The sequence below is a fragment of the Thalassophryne amazonica genome, chromosome 2 (genome assembly GCF_902500255.1).
Source record: "Thalassophryne amazonica chromosome 2, fThaAma1.1, whole genome shotgun sequence".
In the NCBI taxonomy this organism is placed as follows: domain Eukaryota; kingdom Metazoa; phylum Chordata; class Actinopteri; order Batrachoidiformes; family Batrachoididae; genus Thalassophryne; species Thalassophryne amazonica.
In genome coordinates this window covers 110,502,357-110,519,526 of record NC_047104.1, presented here as the reverse complement: position 1 = coordinate 110,519,526, position 17,170 = coordinate 110,502,357, and the positions used below count along the sequence as shown (strand labels likewise).

Here is a 17,170-nt window from a genome sequence, read left to right as displayed (position 1 = left end):
TGACAAAGAGCGACAGCAGGTCACACACACACACAATGCCCACAGGCTATTGGCCAGTGCAGTGCCAATTGAATTAGGCATGATACATTGTCTGCACTCAATTACATAAGTTACAGATATAAAATCAATGCAGTCACAATCACTGAGGCACCTCGTGGACAAATATTGGACAGATAGATCTTTATAAGGCTATAATCCTGCCAGGTGCTCATACAGTGAAAAAGAAACCAAATAAACATCAATGTGGCTCTGACGCCATGAAAATCACACCCTGTGGCTGTGCAGAGAGAGGTGTGGAAAATGACAGTTCGTCCTCAGTTCAGACTTCGCACCTCCACAGTTCATGATCTTCCTGACGGTGGTAGTGGTCAGGATGTTCTTGCTCCGCAGGTAGTCAGCCAGCTGGCCACCGATGGGCACAATAATGGTCATCACCAAGTGAGGCAGAGCAGACAGCACACCGACCTGGAACCACGTATACAAAGTCACCAACGAAATGACTTTAACAAATATTCAGCACTACAGTTGTTTAATTACACAGCAGCAGCTTTACTGGAATCACTTTTTTTTTTCCATGAAAGATTCATTTTCTTTGGCCCAGTATGGAAATTAAACTCGAATTATGTGATGACCCATTTTATATCTTAATATAGCCAAATTATTATGTTTCACCTTTAACAAGGAGGTTGTTTGATTTTCAGTTGTCTGTAGGTGGATTATTAGATGTGTGCAGGGACAGATGCCCTCTGAGCTGCACTTCTACACTTATCTATCCTAATTACTATCATTACAGAATGTAGATGAAACTTGAAAAATTAATAGCAAACAGCATTTCTGACTACTTCAAGTAAATTTTTAAAAATATATTTTATAATGAAAGTAGTGTTCTGATAGCAATCATTCATTTTCTACACCAGCTTACTCCAATCAAGCATCATGGGGGGTGCTGCAGTCCATCCCAGCAATCATAGGGCAGGAGGCCGGGTACACCCTGGACAGGACGCCAGTCTGTCACAGGGCCACATACAGGCAAACACATTCATGGTCAATTTAAAGTCACCAATTCACCTAACCTGCATGTCTTTGGATGTGGGAGGAAGCCAGAGCACCTGGAGGGAACCCACGCAAACATGGGGAGAACATGCAAATGCCACACAGAAAGGACCAACAGGGAAGTGATCCCACAACTTTCTTGCTATGAGGCAATGGTGCTAACCACTAAACCACTGTGTCACCACAGCAATCACTGTTATGTGTTATTAGTTGTTGGTGACATCATATACTATTTTGTGTCCTATTATTTGTGCTGCATGACCCCATGTCGTGTGGGGCCCCCGAACTTCAGGCAAGTCATTCCGTACATTATTATTATTATTATTGCTAATAATAGTAATAATAATAATAATAATAATAATAATAATAATAATAATAATAATAATAATACATTTAAATGTTTATTGCTACAAGAGAAGAGAGAGAGTGACAGCATATCTGGCATGGATCTCAGCTGGTGCTTAATATTGGAATCCTATGAAACTATATGTAAGGCCAAAAAAAAAATCCTGCTTGCAGTAAAAATGACCTTTTGAAGTTCTGATCCAAAAATCAACAGGCGTCAACAGACTACATAACATACATACCAACTTTCATAACAACTGAGTATGTACACCTGGAATTATTGTGCTCACAAGACAGAGTTTTAGAAATGTTAACTATGAACTTGACCTTTGACCTTATCACCCCAGGGTAAACAGGGATTCATTAAAAGCTGCCAAAACATTTTCTGAAGATTTCAAGTTGGCTCAGTCAACTTTTTTTTTTTTTTGGGGGGGGGGGGGGGGGGTGCATGTTGATCGTTCTCCCGTGTGGGCGTGGCATACTCAAACCAGCATATCATGTCTAGATTTTGGACTTCTGTAATGGATGTTTCTGAAGTCTGAAAACTTGGTGGATATTAACATGTAATTAAAAACTGATTTTTCACAATATGACTCTATTAACAGATCCAGGCAGAGACGTGCACGAGGAGCTCTAGTTTCTAATGTGACAGCAAATACTTGCACAGCTTTAGCATTTCTGTTTTTGCAGAACTACATGGCATCAGCTCTTCTGATATTCCTAGCTACTTATTCCATATCAGTGTGCCACATTCTCATCTCTGAAACAGCTGTCAACATCATGTGGGTGTTTTCAGTTCTACAGAAATTGAATGTATCAGGTACTAGATCATTTGTTAGCCCTTGTTTTCTACAACCATAGTGCTCACCTTGCTGATCTCAAAACCAAACACTTCCTCAAAGTAAGCGGGCTGGCTAATAAGCAGCAGGTAGAAGGTCCAGCTCCTGCAGAAGTTGGCCACAATGATTGCATAGACGGGCATAGAGGTGAAGAATTTCGTCCAGGGAGTCTTGAATTTCTGCAGTCAGTTACAACAAAGACAAATATCCATTATCTGTTCTCTTTTCCACTTTGTCTCTATGCCTTCTAGCTCAATGCTGTTGTGTAAGTATTACAAATGATTTAATATGTATGTGTCAGGTTTCTTCTTACCTCAGAGGGGCCCATTAGCTTGGCACTCTCGCCAATGCTCTCCTCAATGTAGCAGCGCTCTTCGTCCGAGATGGACGGATGTTCAGCAGGACTCTGGTAGGACACCAAGATCCAGAACATATACCAGAAGATACCAAAACATCCTGGATACAAAGACGTGCAGATTGCATGTGAGATGTCTGCACAAATGGGTGAGATCAAACCTGCAGTTATACAAACATTATCTGATAGTCTGATCTTTGAGAGAACTAAACTCAGGCAGAAAGACTAACTGGATCCAGTCCAGACAGAAGGACATGGGTGTTTATTGACACACCAAAACATCAGGGGGGAGAAATCAATACTCACTCCACATGGATAAACCCAAGTGACATCAGCCGACTCACAAACATTCTTACCCAAACTTGAAAATATTTACATTAATTTACACATTTCAACACATTTCCCTTCTGTAAATTACAGGATTTCACTTTTACTACTTTGGTGCCACACATTTGAAAATCACACACTCTTTTATCATTGAAAAGGTCATGAATCTGTCTTTGTCTTACCATAGACGTAGAACACTGATGACCAGCCTGTATACTGAACCAGAATCCCAGCCAGGGGCATTGCAATCACAGCACCAGCATATGAGCCTGCAACAGCACGTGAAAACATCACAGACGTACGTATAGGGACATATTTTGATGGCAGATGCAAATGATGAGTTAGTTGTGCAGACAGCCCAAGTGCATGTGGGGCATGTCCAAGTACTTTGCTGTCAAAATGGTGGGAAATACCTAGGTGGGCTGGACTCACTGTGTTCATTCAACATACAACCCATGGCAAACATTATGGAATCACCGGCCTCGGAGGATGTTCATTCAGTTGTTTAATTTTGTAGAAAAAAAGCAGATCACAGACATGACACAAAACTAAAGTCATTTCAAATGGCAACTTTCTGGCTTTAAGAAACACTATAAGAAATCAGGAAAAAAAAATTGTGGCAGTCAGAAACGGTTACTTTTTTAGACCAAGCAGAGGGAAAAAAATACAGAATCACTCAATTCTGAGGAAAAAATTATGGAATCATGAAAAACAAAAGAACGTTCCAACACATCACTAGTATTTTGTTGCACCACCTCTGGCTTTTATAACAGCTTGCAGTCTCTGAGGCATGGACTTAATGAGTCACAAACAGTACTCTTCATCAATCTGGCTCCAACTTTCTCTGATTGCTGTTGCCAGATCAGCTTTGCAGGTTGGAGCCTTGTCATGGACCATTTTCTTCAACTTCCACCAAAGATTTTCAATTGGATTAAGATCCGGACTATTTGCAGGCCATGACATTGACCCTATGTGTCTTTTTGCAAGGAATATTTTCACAGTTTTTGCTCTATGGCAAGATGCATTATCATCTTGAAAAATGATTTCATCATCCCCAAACATCCTTTCAATTGATGGGATAAGAAAAGTGTCCAAAATATCAACGTAAACTTGTGCATTTATTGATGATGTAATGACAGCCATCTCCCCAGTGCCCTTACCTGACATGCAGCCCCATATCATCAATGACTGTGGAAATTTACATGTTCTCTTCAGGCAGTCATCTTTATAAATCTCATTGGAAAGGCACCAAGCAAAAGTTCCAGCATCATCACCTTGCCCAATGCAGATTCGAGATTCATCACTGAATATGACTTTCATCCAGTCATCCACAGTCCACGACTGCTTTTCCTTAGCCCATTGTAACCTTGTTTTTTTCTGTTTAGGTGTTAATGATGGCTTTCGTTTAGCTTTTCTGTATGTAAATCCCATTTCCTTTAGGCGGTTTCTTACGGTTTCTTACAGTTCGGTCACAGACGTTGACTCCAGTTTCCTCCCATTTGTTCCTCATTTGTTTTGTTGTGCATTTTCGATTTTTGAGACATATTGCTTTAAGTTTTCTGTCTTGACGCTTTGATGTCTTCCTTGGTCTACCAGTATGTTTGCCTTTAACAACCTTCCCATGTTGTTTGTATTTGGTCCAGAGTTTAGACACAGCTGACTGTGAACAACTAACATCTTTTGCAACATTGCGTGATGATTTACCCTCTTTTAAGAGTTTGATAATCCTCTCCTTCGTTTCAATTGACATCTCTCGTGTTGGAGCCATGATTCATGTCAGTCCACTTGGTGCAACAGCTCTCCAAGGTGTCATCACTCCTTTCTAGATGCAGACTAACGAGCAGATCTGATTTGATGCAGGTGTTAGTTTTGGGGATGAAAATTTACAGGGTGACTCCATAATTTATTCCTCAGAATTGAGTGATTCCATATTTTTTTTTTCCCTCTGCTTGGTCTAAAAAAGTAACCGTTACTGACTGCCACAATTTTTTTTTCCTGATTTCTTATAGTGTTTCTTAAAGCCAGAAAGTTGCCATTTGAAATGACTTTAGTTTTGTGTCATGTCTGTGATCTGCTTTTTTTCTACAAAATTAAACAACTGAATGAACATCCTCCGAGGCCGGTGATTCCATAATTATTGCCAGGGGTTGTAGGCGTATTGTAGTCCAAACTTTAATTCAGCACTGTAATCCATCTGGAAAGTATTCACAGCACTTCACTTTTTCCACATTTTATGTTACAGCCTTATTCCAAAATGGATGAAATTCATTTTTCACTCAGTATTCTACACACAATACCCCATAATGACAATGTGAAGTTTTTTTAGATTTCTGCCAATTTATTACAAATAAAAAAAAAACTAAGAAATCATGTGTACATAAGTATTCACAGCCTTTGTCATGAAGCTTAAAATTGAGCTCAGGTGCATCCTGTTTCCAATGATCATCCTTGAGATGTTTCTTCAACTTGATTAGGGTCCACCTGGGGTAGATTCAGTTGATTGGACATGATTTGGAAAGGCACACACCTGTCTACATATAAGGTCCCATAGTTGACCGTGTATGTCAGAGCACAAACCAAGCATGAAGTCAAAGGAATTGTCTGAAGACCTCCAAGACAGGATTGTCTCAAGGCACAAATCTAGGGAAGAGTACAGAAACATTTCTGCTGCTTTGAAGGTCCCAATGAGTAGCCTCCATCATCTATAAATGGAAGACGTTCTGATCCACTAGGACTCTACTGAGAGCTGGTCACCCATCTAAACTGAGGGATCAAGGGAGAAGGGCCTTAGTCAGGAAGGTGACCAAGAACCCAATGGTCACTCTGTCAGAGCTCCAACATTCCTCTGTGGAAAGAGAAGAACCTTCCAGAAGGGCAACCATCTCTGCAGCAATCCACCAATCAGGCCTGTATGGTAGAGTGGCCAAATAAATGCCACTCCTTAGGAAAAAGGTACACGGCAGTCCACCTGCAGTTTTCCAAAAGACACCTGAAGGACAAGAAAGAAAATTCTCTCATCTGATAAGACAAAGTTTGAACACTTTGGCGTGAATGCCAGGCATCATGTTTGACGGAAACCAGGCACCATCCCTACAGTGAAGCATGGTGGTGGCAGCATCATGCTGTGGGGATGTTTTTCAGTGGCAGGAACTGGGAGACTAGTCAGGATTGAGGGAAAGATGAATGCAACTGTACAGAGACATCCTGGATGAAAACCTGCCCCAGAGCACTTTTTACCTTAAACTGGGGCAATGGTTCATCTTTCAGCAGGACAATGACCTTAAGCACACAGCCAAGATATCGAAGGAGTGGCTTCAAGACAACTCAGTGAATGTTCTTGAGTGGTCCAGCCAGAGCCCAGACTTGAATCTGATTGAACATCTCTATAGAGATCTGAAAATGGCTGTGCACTGATACTCCCCATCCAACCTTGTGGAGCTTGAAATGTGCTGCAAAGAAGAATGGGCAAAACTTCTCAAAGATAGGTGCACCAAGCTTGTGGCATCATAATCATATTCAAGAAGTGTTGAGGCTGTAATTGCTGCCAAAGGTGCATCAACAAAGTATTGAGCAAAGGGTGTGAATACTTATGTACAGGTGATTTCTTAGTTTTTTTTTTTTTTTACTTTTCTAAATTTGCTAAAATTTCAAGAATACGTTTGCATGTTGTCATTATGGGGTGCTGTGAGTAAAATTTTTTTTTGGGTGGGGGGGGGGGGGGGATGAATTTACTCCATTTTGGAATAAGACTGTAATGTAACCAGATATGAAAAAGTGAAGCGCTGTGAATACTTTCTGGATGCACCGTATACGATACTCAACTGAGCTGAATATATTCAGAAGGATAAATGTATTACTCACAATCATGTCCTGTGTGGTGAGAATTTATTTGCAAGGACAGCAATACTTCCCTGCCCCCCAAGAAAATAAATTGCTACTCTAAGTCATATGTTTCTTCTGCCATTAGGCTACTAAATGCAGAGCCACTTTTTCCAGAAGTTTTGTGTTATCTATATGACCAGCTCAACCACAGACTGTAAATGGCTGGCCCAATTACAAGCACATATGCACTTTAGCTTTATTTATTCTTGTATTTTGTGTATTTATTTTGTTTTTTATTCTTATTTTTAGTTGTTCTCATTTAGTAGACTCTTATTGTTGAACTTTTTCTAAATTATCTGCTCTCTGCCTTGCCCGTGTACATAGCAGCTTTTTTTCCTCTTCTATACCATACTTTACCTCTGATACTAGCTATAATATGCTTTCATATTAATATTACACCGTTAATGTGCTCACTGATGATGTGTGCAGGTAATCATTGTGTACATGCATTGTTAACTGGCTTTTGTAAGGTGCGTCTGAATGTTGTGTTCTATGTACAGCGCTGAACTGTGCTGCACTTTCGGAGCAGGTTTTTGGAGTTTTTCGGCACAAACACTTTGTGGTGATGGAGGATGAAGTAACAGCTTAGGAATCAACCAACAATGTCCACGTGTGTGCAAGTGGTATCACACTTTAGAGGATGCAGATGTAGAGCATGAAAAAAATGCAAAACAGTTGCGTTGGGCTTTTCTCTGCTTTATGCTGGTTGCAAGATGAGTTCCAAAATTCCATTCTAAACCCATCCTGTAATGATCAGCTGAATAAGAAGTCAGACTTACCGCAGAAAGAGATGGTAGCCAGACGACTCCTCTCCAGCGGAGGAGCCCACTTACTCCATATACCGTGACAGGCTGGGTAGGTCACTCCCTGAACCCCACAGAGCACAGTCTGTTAGCTTGTGCTGGAACAACATTGAGCAACTGACCAGAACAAGACAGGCTCATATTTCTCTCATTTTAAACCAATTATTCAACAAATACATAGAAAATGACTGCGATCAATTCCTTGTGTTATTGACTTGGTAGAAGCCCTGCTTCCAATCAGGCTATCAATACGCAAAAAAAAAAAAAAAGATTTTAAAATGTGGCACTACTGTATACTCAGAAATACAACCCACATTCTCCTTTTATTTTGTATCTTTTTGACTTGTCCACTCACCAAGTACCAAAAAGACAAATAGTTATTTTTGTTCTTATGAATGAATGAATTTATTTACTTGTTTTTGACTTGTTTAAATTAAAAGTGATATTTACATTTCCACCAAGCAGGTTAAGGTCACCAGGTGTCTCAAACTGATATATAAGTTGAGAGAACAAAAAAACACAATATAGACACTCAGAGGATACTCAATGAAAATACTTGATTTTTAAAGTGAATATGAAACGACCCATTTCTGCAGCTGTGGCTTTAATTAAGGAGTTGCTGTTTGCCACACCCTTTTTTGTTTGGTGAATTGTCTCTTTGTACACTAAACAGTCGGTTTAACATCTCAGATATAGCAGATTTCTGTACAGACTCTGTCACCATGACAACTGTACCTGCTCCTAATCAATCATCAATCCAGCCTCCACTGTTTATCCATCAAGTGGCAAACATGTTGGCGGGATGTTATAGGTAACACAAAGATGTTGTTTTCAATTGAGCTGTTGCATCAAAGTTCACCAGATCTGAACGGAACTTGTACTCATGACATGTACTTTTAACTTGATGAATTATGAGATGACAGTCAAAGCAGCAAGATTGAGATGGTTTGCACATGTGCAGAGGAGGGACCCAGGGTATATAGGAAAAAGGATGCTGATGATGGAGACACCAGGCAGGAGAAGAAGAGGGAGGCCAAAGAGGAGGTATATGGATGTGCTGAGGGAGGACATGCAGGTGGCTGGCATGACAGAGGAAGATACAGAGGACAGGGTAGGACAGAAACAAATGATCTGCTGTGGCGCCCCCAACAGGTGCAGCAGAACAAAGGAGAACTGCGAGTTAACAGCATTTATTTTTTGAGTTATTGTGCTGACAAACTAGAGTTGATGGACTCATCTGTCTGTCTGTTCGCTCACTGCGTTTTACAACGTTTGTGCCAATGTTTTTCCAAAGCCTTGGAGTAGATTACATTTTCATATCAACATTTTCCATTTTGGGCATGTGCGTATTGTTGTAAATCCAGGATGCAGTTTGTGAGAGTGAAAAATGAGCTGGACTACAATCACTGTGCTGTAGTGAGATGGATCGATCCACCCTGTCTAGTGTTTCCTCAGGCTGCTGTGCACATTAGACTCTCCCTCTGTTAAAGGACACCCCTATGGATTTGTATCCTGCTTACACTGTGTATTACTGTGATGTTTGCAGCTATTTATGGCCAGTAAACTCACAGCAGAATCTCCCTCCATGCATGCATTTACATTAATGTTCTGTTAATGCCAAGAATATCTTCAGCGCTGCTCCATTCACAAACACACACATCAAACCCATTAGCAGAAAGATGTATTTAAAGCAACGGTTATTTATCGTTCACACGTCTGACAGTGAGCTCTTACCTCTACCAGCCCTTGTAATATCCTGACAAAAATCACACAGCCGTAATGGACCCGGGCAGCAGAGGGGATGAACATGTTGAGAGTGGAGGTCAGCAAGATGGCTGCACCAAACACTCTGAAAATCAGCACAGTGCACCAGTTACAATCACTCTGTATTCACGTCAGCCTCAATGCATGGAAAAAAAATACACATGTAATCACAATTTATGTGTATTTCAATGACACTGGAAAATATAGGGGTGCCGCCAGGGATTCTGGGTCCCATGAAAAGAAATCTTACAGCCCCCCATATTATTTTGTTGGTATTATAAATGTATTACTAGGGGCCTCTCTGGGACCCTGTCAATCGTGGGCCCCTAGAATCCTTCCCCTTTTGGGCACCCCGATACACTGAAAATAATTTGGAGTGATATTTTCTTGAAAAAACCTAGCAAAGTTTTTTCACTCAGAAATTCCAAGTAAATTTTACAAGGATAATTCTTAAGTAAATCTTATTTGCATATATTAGTTTTTCTAAAACAATAACTCAAGTCACATTTACTAGCAATCACTCTGTCTTTATTCATAAAAAGTAAAACCACTATCTTTATTCATAAAAATTAAACTTTTAAGCTGTTCCCCTTGAGTTATTCTTTTAGAAAAACTAATATATGCAAATAAAATTTATTTAACAATTCCCCTTGTAAAATTTACTTGGAAATTTTTAGTGGAAAAAAAAAACTTTAATAGGTTTTTTTTCAAGTAAATATTACTCCAAAAAAATTTTTTTTTTTCAGTGTAGCTCGTAGGATATGTCATTTTCCTCTTTTCAAATTGTATTTTAAGACCACGCCGTTTGTGCGTGTGCACGCGTGCGTGAGTCACATGTGGCGCACAGTTCCTGATGGCATTTCGAAAAGTCAATTAATCTATGGGTTATGATATGGTTACGAAAATGGGGAGCATTTTGTGATGGAGGCACGAAATGCGGAGTGATGGGGGGTGGGGGGGTCTGGGGGTATTATGGTTAAGGGACGTTGGGGGGGGGGGTATTATGAATAGTAAAATAAAAATGAAAAAACATGTCACCAAACGCGCCCCATCATGTGTAAATAGGCCTACACTTTTTAATATCACAGCAGGCCAAACCTCTATTTTTTTTATCTGTTCACTGACTTTAGTGAACAAAAACACCATTCTGTGTGACGTGTGCGCAACACTCACGGAATCGGTTCTCATCCTTTATTCTGAGTGCGCAGCTGCACCAGATGTGCGCCTTTGACGTCATCACAAAACTAAATCATTTAAGAAGCAGCGTGACAACACGTCAGTGTTTATATTATTATTATTGTAGCTCCGCAACGATTTCAAATCTTGTGCTATTACTGATACTATTTAAACTTTGGTGACGTTTATCATTTTAATTTCTGAAAATATAAAGCACATTTATTTGTTTAGCGCAGAATCATTGCTGTTTACTTTCCGGTGCATGATAAGATTAAATATTTATTGCTGTCATTATTTATTTAAATCCCACGGGCCCGAGCACGTGGAACGTGTGCGCGTGCAGGGCCAGTGCGCACGCGGAGCTCTTTGTCATTTCTGTCACGTCCTCGCGCCCCTCTCCTGTGCACGCGGCACCCGGGGGGGGGGGGGGGGGGGGGGTGTTCAGATTTAATCTGGGCACGAGACCGAACACGCGTGTGTCAATCAACAGGAGGCACCAGGGCACGAATTACACCGTGTGATCGTAGACTGCGCCAAATGCAATTCATCTTTTGTTAATTTTAAGTTATATAATATATATATATATATATATGAATGAATTATGAATGAAATCCCGCTTCGATCATTCATTGTCTTCCATAGATGGAAATGATCGGATGTACGAATCATTAAAATAAAATCCTTTGTCCACACCGTGGGGCCTTCGTGACCACATCAGAGGAGGTGCTGCTCCTGTGGGAGATTATTAACAGGTTGGAGAAGGTCTCAGTCCACAGGAGCCTCCAGAACCGCATGTCCTTTACTCACAAAGCAATAACATTATTATTATTATTATTAGTATTAGTATTAGTATTAGTATTATTATTAAGAGCTGTTGGATTTGGAAACTTTCTTTCAGTTGCGTTTCATTATCGCGTCTTTAAACGACAAAAACAGAAAAAACTGAAATTAAAGAGAGATGCATTCTTCCCCACGCGTGCACACGCGCGCGCACAAACCCAGGAAAGGCCTGTTTTGCAGAAAGAACGTTGCTGTGCTCTGACACATTGGACGTGATCGATACCTGTTTGCAGCCAGTCGAGACGAAATGTATCCTCCAGGGATTTGTGTCACGATGTAGCCCCAGAAAAAAGATCCGTGGATCATTCCCACCGTCTCTGGATCCCAGTTAAACTTTGCTTTCTGGTGGATCACATGGAAAAAGAAGAATTTTTTTGCCAATCTTTGACTTGGAATGGAGACCGCATTTATGATTATATTTTTTAAGATACAAAAACAAAACATGTCGGGTATTTTTTTTTTAACCTATGAAGCCAGTGTGTTTAGAAAAGGCCGGTCACATCCCACCGACCCATTCACAAGCACATTCACCCGCACTTATGCCTATTTTTTATTTATTAATTAAACTATTTGATTAATTCATTCTTTTTAAATCAAACCGTGAGTACCTGGTTGAATGTTATAATACAATTACTATAGGTGGAAAAAATGGAACATGTAGATTAGCACATTTTTGTAATAAAGTATACACTCTTCATTTCTGACGCACAAATTGGAGCGCTGAAATGTGTAGATGTCGCATTAGATATATCTCACGAATACAGCAAATGTATTTTATTCAGTCTTTTCATACGGTGCGGCCAAACGTCGCAACAGGCCTCACGTGCGCAGGAATCTATTTTCCTTTTTCATTCCCTGGTGACAACATAAGAAGCGCCGCGTTGTTTATGACGTCTGGTGGCCACACCTCTTTGATGATGATCTTGCCGTTCTGGTGGACGGTGCTGTTGTTGACCATGCTCACTATGGCCACGCCCAAGTTACACCGGATACCGAAGGAGATGCAGAAGCCCAGACCGCTCATGATGGCGATGATGTAGCGGCGGGGCAGCCCAAAGCACGTGCAGTCACACAGGGGGGGCTTCTTGTCCGCGGCCTCCCGGGGGCGCCCATCCTCCGTCAGCTCGATCACCTCCCCGCTTTTCTGCCTCCTCTCCATCACCCTGCAAAATCCAGGCGCATCACAGCAAAGCCCCCCAATTTTAATGTTTTCAGGCCAAGGTTAAATATTTATTTATTTCATTTTATTTATTTACAAGTGCGTTTTGGTGTGTGTGAAAAAGGGAAGACGTTCGGCCTCTGCACCACATTTGATCACAGCTTTAAGAATATTCTCTGTCAGGACTGAGCTTCACCTTTGTTTATAATGAATTAATTTTATTTTATTTATTTATTTTTGACGTAAATTGGTGCTGGAAACGATTGAAAATGCGCCTGTACCGCATTGCAGCTTCTCAGTCATTAACATTCACAGGCCGAGCAGCTGCTCCGACGATCAACCAACACACTTTTCTTATATAAATGGAAAAGGAAAAAAAAACATATCTTTCACGCAGAAAAAAAATCCACAAACTTCTGTAAACGAATCAAATGGGTCTTTTTAATATCTAAAATGAATAATAGTCAAACCAAGAGGCTGATGAGAGTCTGGAAGAACCCGACGTTCAGTTCATTTCACTCTCCAACACTGCGGTTACACTCGGTTATTTCTAGGTTATAATGTATTTAAAATTCATGAAATGCTTTTGGTAAAGAACACACACACGCGCGCAGAGATGTGTGTGCACATTCTCTTAAAAAGCTTTGTTTTTCAGTGAACAAGGGAGACTGTTTTGAATAAAAGGCCACGCGTCAGTGTTAAAACTGATTTGCTTTATTTGGAAATTCAACATGTATATGAAATGTAGGAACACATTCTCACAGGTACTACGTAACATTTCGAGGATAACACAAAACGTGCAAGACTTATTTCCATTGTGGTCCTCAAAATAAATAAATAAAAAAATGGAATAGAATAAAATAATGACCCCTCCATTTTATATATATATATATATTTGCACACAGACATAGACAGTCGCCTGGCCTTTATGACGTAATGAGATCCACGCATAGGCCTGTTCTCGCAGGGCCGTAGACTGTGGGACCATTTTTTCCTCCTAGTGGCGTCATGGTTCATCCGAACTCTTTTGCAAACACGTACACCCCCCTCCCCCAACACACACACGTACGCACACATGATTGCATAATTCCTCTCACGTCCAGAGGCGTGACTATACTGATCGGTGTGAGTTGTCAGTTGTTTTTTTTTTTTTTTTTTGGTCTGCACTTACTCCATCATCTGATCAAAGGAGGCAAGTGGGAATAAATGAATGATCAAATAAAATCTCGTCCTTACCTGTACATATGACCCAGGGTCTTCCCCGCAAATTCCTTCACCCCCGCCGCGGCTCTCGTCTTTACCGACTCCATATCCACTCGGTGTGTTTCAGGCCTGTTGTTTCCTTGCTGTTATTTAATGTTTCACCATCGCGTTATGGCGCAGGACGGCGCAAAATAAATAAATAAAAAAAAAAAAAAAAAAAAAAAATGCAAATAAAGTTCCTATCAATCTGACTCCAGCGCGAGAGGCGACGATCCGACCGGCGGCTCCTAAATTTTCACCGCCAAAGCGCCGCGGAACAAACAGCTTTGTGCGAATCAAACGAGCTGTGCGCCTTCATCCAGCCGCAGATCATCTCCTGCGTGGCGCACAGCAGCCGCGCCGAGTGCCATCACCACCACACTGACACGGTGCGCCGCAGCGGCAAACTGCGCCAAAACGGCAATTTTAAGAAAGAGGAAAGACAGAGAGGGAGGGAGGATGGACATTAAAAATAATAATAATAAAAAAGTCAAAGTTTAAAAGCAGACGTGTTTAGGAGTTGCATCAATAAATGAAAGAGGGAGTGAGATGCTGCTGTGTGCGCGCAGCTTCGTCTGACGTCGCGTTCAGCACCGAGGACAGCGACAGCAGCTCCGCGTCCAACGTGTGGACAGCATGGCAAAGCTCATCTGGTTTATTTCACCACAAGAAACACACCAAATGCCAAGGAAAATACTTTCAGTAATTTACAGCCTAAAGAGATGTGACATTTAAAGCATCATTGAGGGTATATTTCACACTTTTTTTTTTTTTTTTTAAAGTGCAATTAAAAAACACAGCTGCAGTTTTCCTGAGGGCGGTGCTCGTGCAATCAAATGAACAGGGGCGGATTTCCTTCCCAACAAGCTCCTCTTCTCCACGCAGGAATCCATCAATAATTTATGCGTCTCATTTTTTCATCGCCCCAGCAACCAGGTCTCACCGCACAAGCATGCGCATTTTTAAGCATTTTTTCTTTTTTTTACATTTTATAGAAGCTGAAATCTGTAATTTTGCAGGATTTGCACAATATAGATTTTTTCTTTTAAATAATAGACAATTTCACACAACACCAATAATAATAATATCTCAAGATAAATATATTACATGCACGTTTAGAAAATATATGAGGGAAAGCTGCGGGGTCTCTTTTCCACTATTTGTGAGTGTTGGGCACCATCTGGTGGCCACGTAAGTCCCTGCTTGTTGCTCAACAGAAATTCTCCCCAGCATAAAATCCAAGCTTCCTTGGTGGCTAAGTGGTTAATGTGTTGGTTTCAGTGCAGAAGGTTCCGGGTTCAAATCCCACCCCTGCCACATTTCTCCATGTAATGTGGAGTTGCGTCTGGAGGGGAAACGACGCAAAATCTGTGCCAATTCAACATGCAGATCCACCTTGGATTTGCTGTGGCAACCCCGAGTGCAAACAAGGGAGCAGCCGAAGGGACTTACTATAAAATCCAAGCTTCCATAACTTATTTCTTCATTTATTGCAAATATGAACATCATAACTATATTTATGTACACAAGGCTACAGTAAAATTAGACCGTGGTTCACGAAACAGCACTTCATGCACAGTGAGGCACGCAAATCTTTACAAGGAATAACACCAAACTTCAAATTTCAAACAGGAAATTGCACACTTGTAGAAAAACAAGTAAACACACATTTAAGGCATCTTTTTTCATTGTTTGTTTGGAAAAGCATCATGCATTTTTTGCAATACACATTGCAAAACCTTCATCTGCACGTTGTGTCCGACGACAGCGGCGCATTTGTCCTGAGACAATGAATATCGGACTAGTTTTTTGACTGCCAAATTTGACTTGCTGATACTTGGAATCACAGCGACATTTTCATATACAGCATAAATCACAGAGGTCTCAAGCAAAACAAACAAACAAAATAATAATAAATAAATCCACTGACAGAGTGGGGTGAGATTGATAAGCTTTTATAAAACACTTGCATGAGACAAATACTAAGATGATGTAAAGAGAGATGTGCGTGGATTTGTCTTGCACAAAGATTGCAGCAGATAGGTTTTTTTTTTGGCATGGACAAGACAAAGAGGTTTAAAGGTAAGATATTTGGTACTGCTGTTAAATTGATGAGAGATCCATCTCCGCCCCCCGGAAAACATATGCATCAGACCATAAACTGACCTTTGATCAATAAAATTGCACAAAAGTGAACTATAAATATTTCTTCATACTATCTACAGAACACGTGACCTGCTATGACGTTAACAGATTACTAAAGATGATGGTTCTAACCCATTAACGTTCCAGCTACTGTGTCATTATAAATTAATTAAATATATCACCCTCAGGCAGAATAGATCACCTTACAGTATCAGTCTGATTATTACTTGGTCTTAACTGCAGTTTTAAAGAGGTTCTCTAGAAACAAAAAACAAACTGACAATCTTCTTTGCAGCTGTGCATTGGTGGAAATACTGTTTAAAACATCGTTATAAAACATTGTGAGAAATAAGCCCATTTAAAGATTTCAGAATAATGCTTTTGCACATTCACAGAGAAAAGAGCGGAAACGGTAAGCGGTGCGTAACACTTGTAAATGATATGAATCTTCACGTGGGCTAAAGGCTTTCACAGCTGACATCTATAGCAGCGTGTTTGGGCTTCACCCTAATGACAGTGATCACATGCACACAGTTAATCTGCTCTTCTTAATTGGTAATTACACATATTCACAGATTCAGTATCACAAATTTTCCAGAAATTACACAAAAGTTGTTCTTTTTTTTCCTTCTCAGTCACGACAGGTGGGTTGGAAAGAATGATTGACAGGAAAGCGTGACAGCAAACTGTACTCACAATCGCTGTCCAAGTTGATATTAATCTACAGTATGATGTGGAATCATTTTATGCTACACAGGCTAATTTTTTGTTGCACTGGGGATTTGTCTCAACCTACACAGATCCAAATGCCGGAGTCCGACAAGAAAAGATAATAATGTCCTTATGGCACAGAAGCCCTTCCGTTGGATTGGTCTCTGTAGTAATCAAACTTCCACAAACAGGCATTCTTGGATGGAACATTTGGCAGTGTGAAGGAGGGCCTAGAGGCACTCTGACAATATTTCGTGCTTGTCGGATATACAGGAGAACTCCGAGGGGGGGTCTGTGATGAAACTGGCGCTCAGCTGCATTTTGAGCTTCTCTACCTCGTAGTTGTGGAGGTACTCCTGAATCAGGAAGCGTTCACGTTTAATCCGGGCCTTCACATCGGATGGAACGTCGGGAATCATCCATGCCACAAAGAACTTCACCACAAAGACCACATGCTGGAAAGACACACGCAACAATACAGGATCAACACATTTCTTTCAAGGATGAAAAAAAGTTATTTCTCAGTGAT

At 40.7% G+C, this 17,170-nt stretch overlaps 2 protein-coding genes across 5 annotated transcripts in view; both read right to left on the bottom strand.

Moving 5' to 3' along the window:
• Positions 1-13,928, bottom strand: part of slc17a6b (solute carrier family 17 member 6b) — a 38,703-nt gene extending 24,775 nt beyond the window's left edge. Inside the window, 9 exon segments of the mRNA XM_034191667.1 lie at positions 333-465; positions 2,267-2,416; positions 2,551-2,693; positions 3,102-3,188; positions 7,581-7,668; positions 9,339-9,453; positions 11,608-11,726; positions 12,292-12,547; positions 13,780-13,928. Coding sequence (XP_034047558.1) covers positions 333-465; positions 2,267-2,416; positions 2,551-2,693; positions 3,102-3,188; positions 7,581-7,668; positions 9,339-9,453; positions 11,608-11,726; positions 12,292-12,547; positions 13,780-13,853 — 1,165 coding nt within the window. The 5' untranslated portion in view covers positions 13,854-13,928.
• A 1,323-nt stretch (positions 13,929-15,251) lies between these two features.
• ano5b (anoctamin 5b) overlaps positions 15,252-17,170 on the bottom strand; it is a 202,296-nt gene continuing 200,377 nt past the window's right edge. For all 4 annotated transcript variants that reach the window (XM_034191614.1, XM_034191588.1, XM_034191597.1 and 1 more), the window contains one exon: positions 15,252-17,096. In XM_034191614.1, coding sequence (XP_034047505.1) covers positions 16,872-17,096 — 225 coding nt within the window. In that variant the 3' untranslated portion in view covers positions 15,252-16,871. The remainder of the gene's footprint in view (positions 17,097-17,170) is intronic.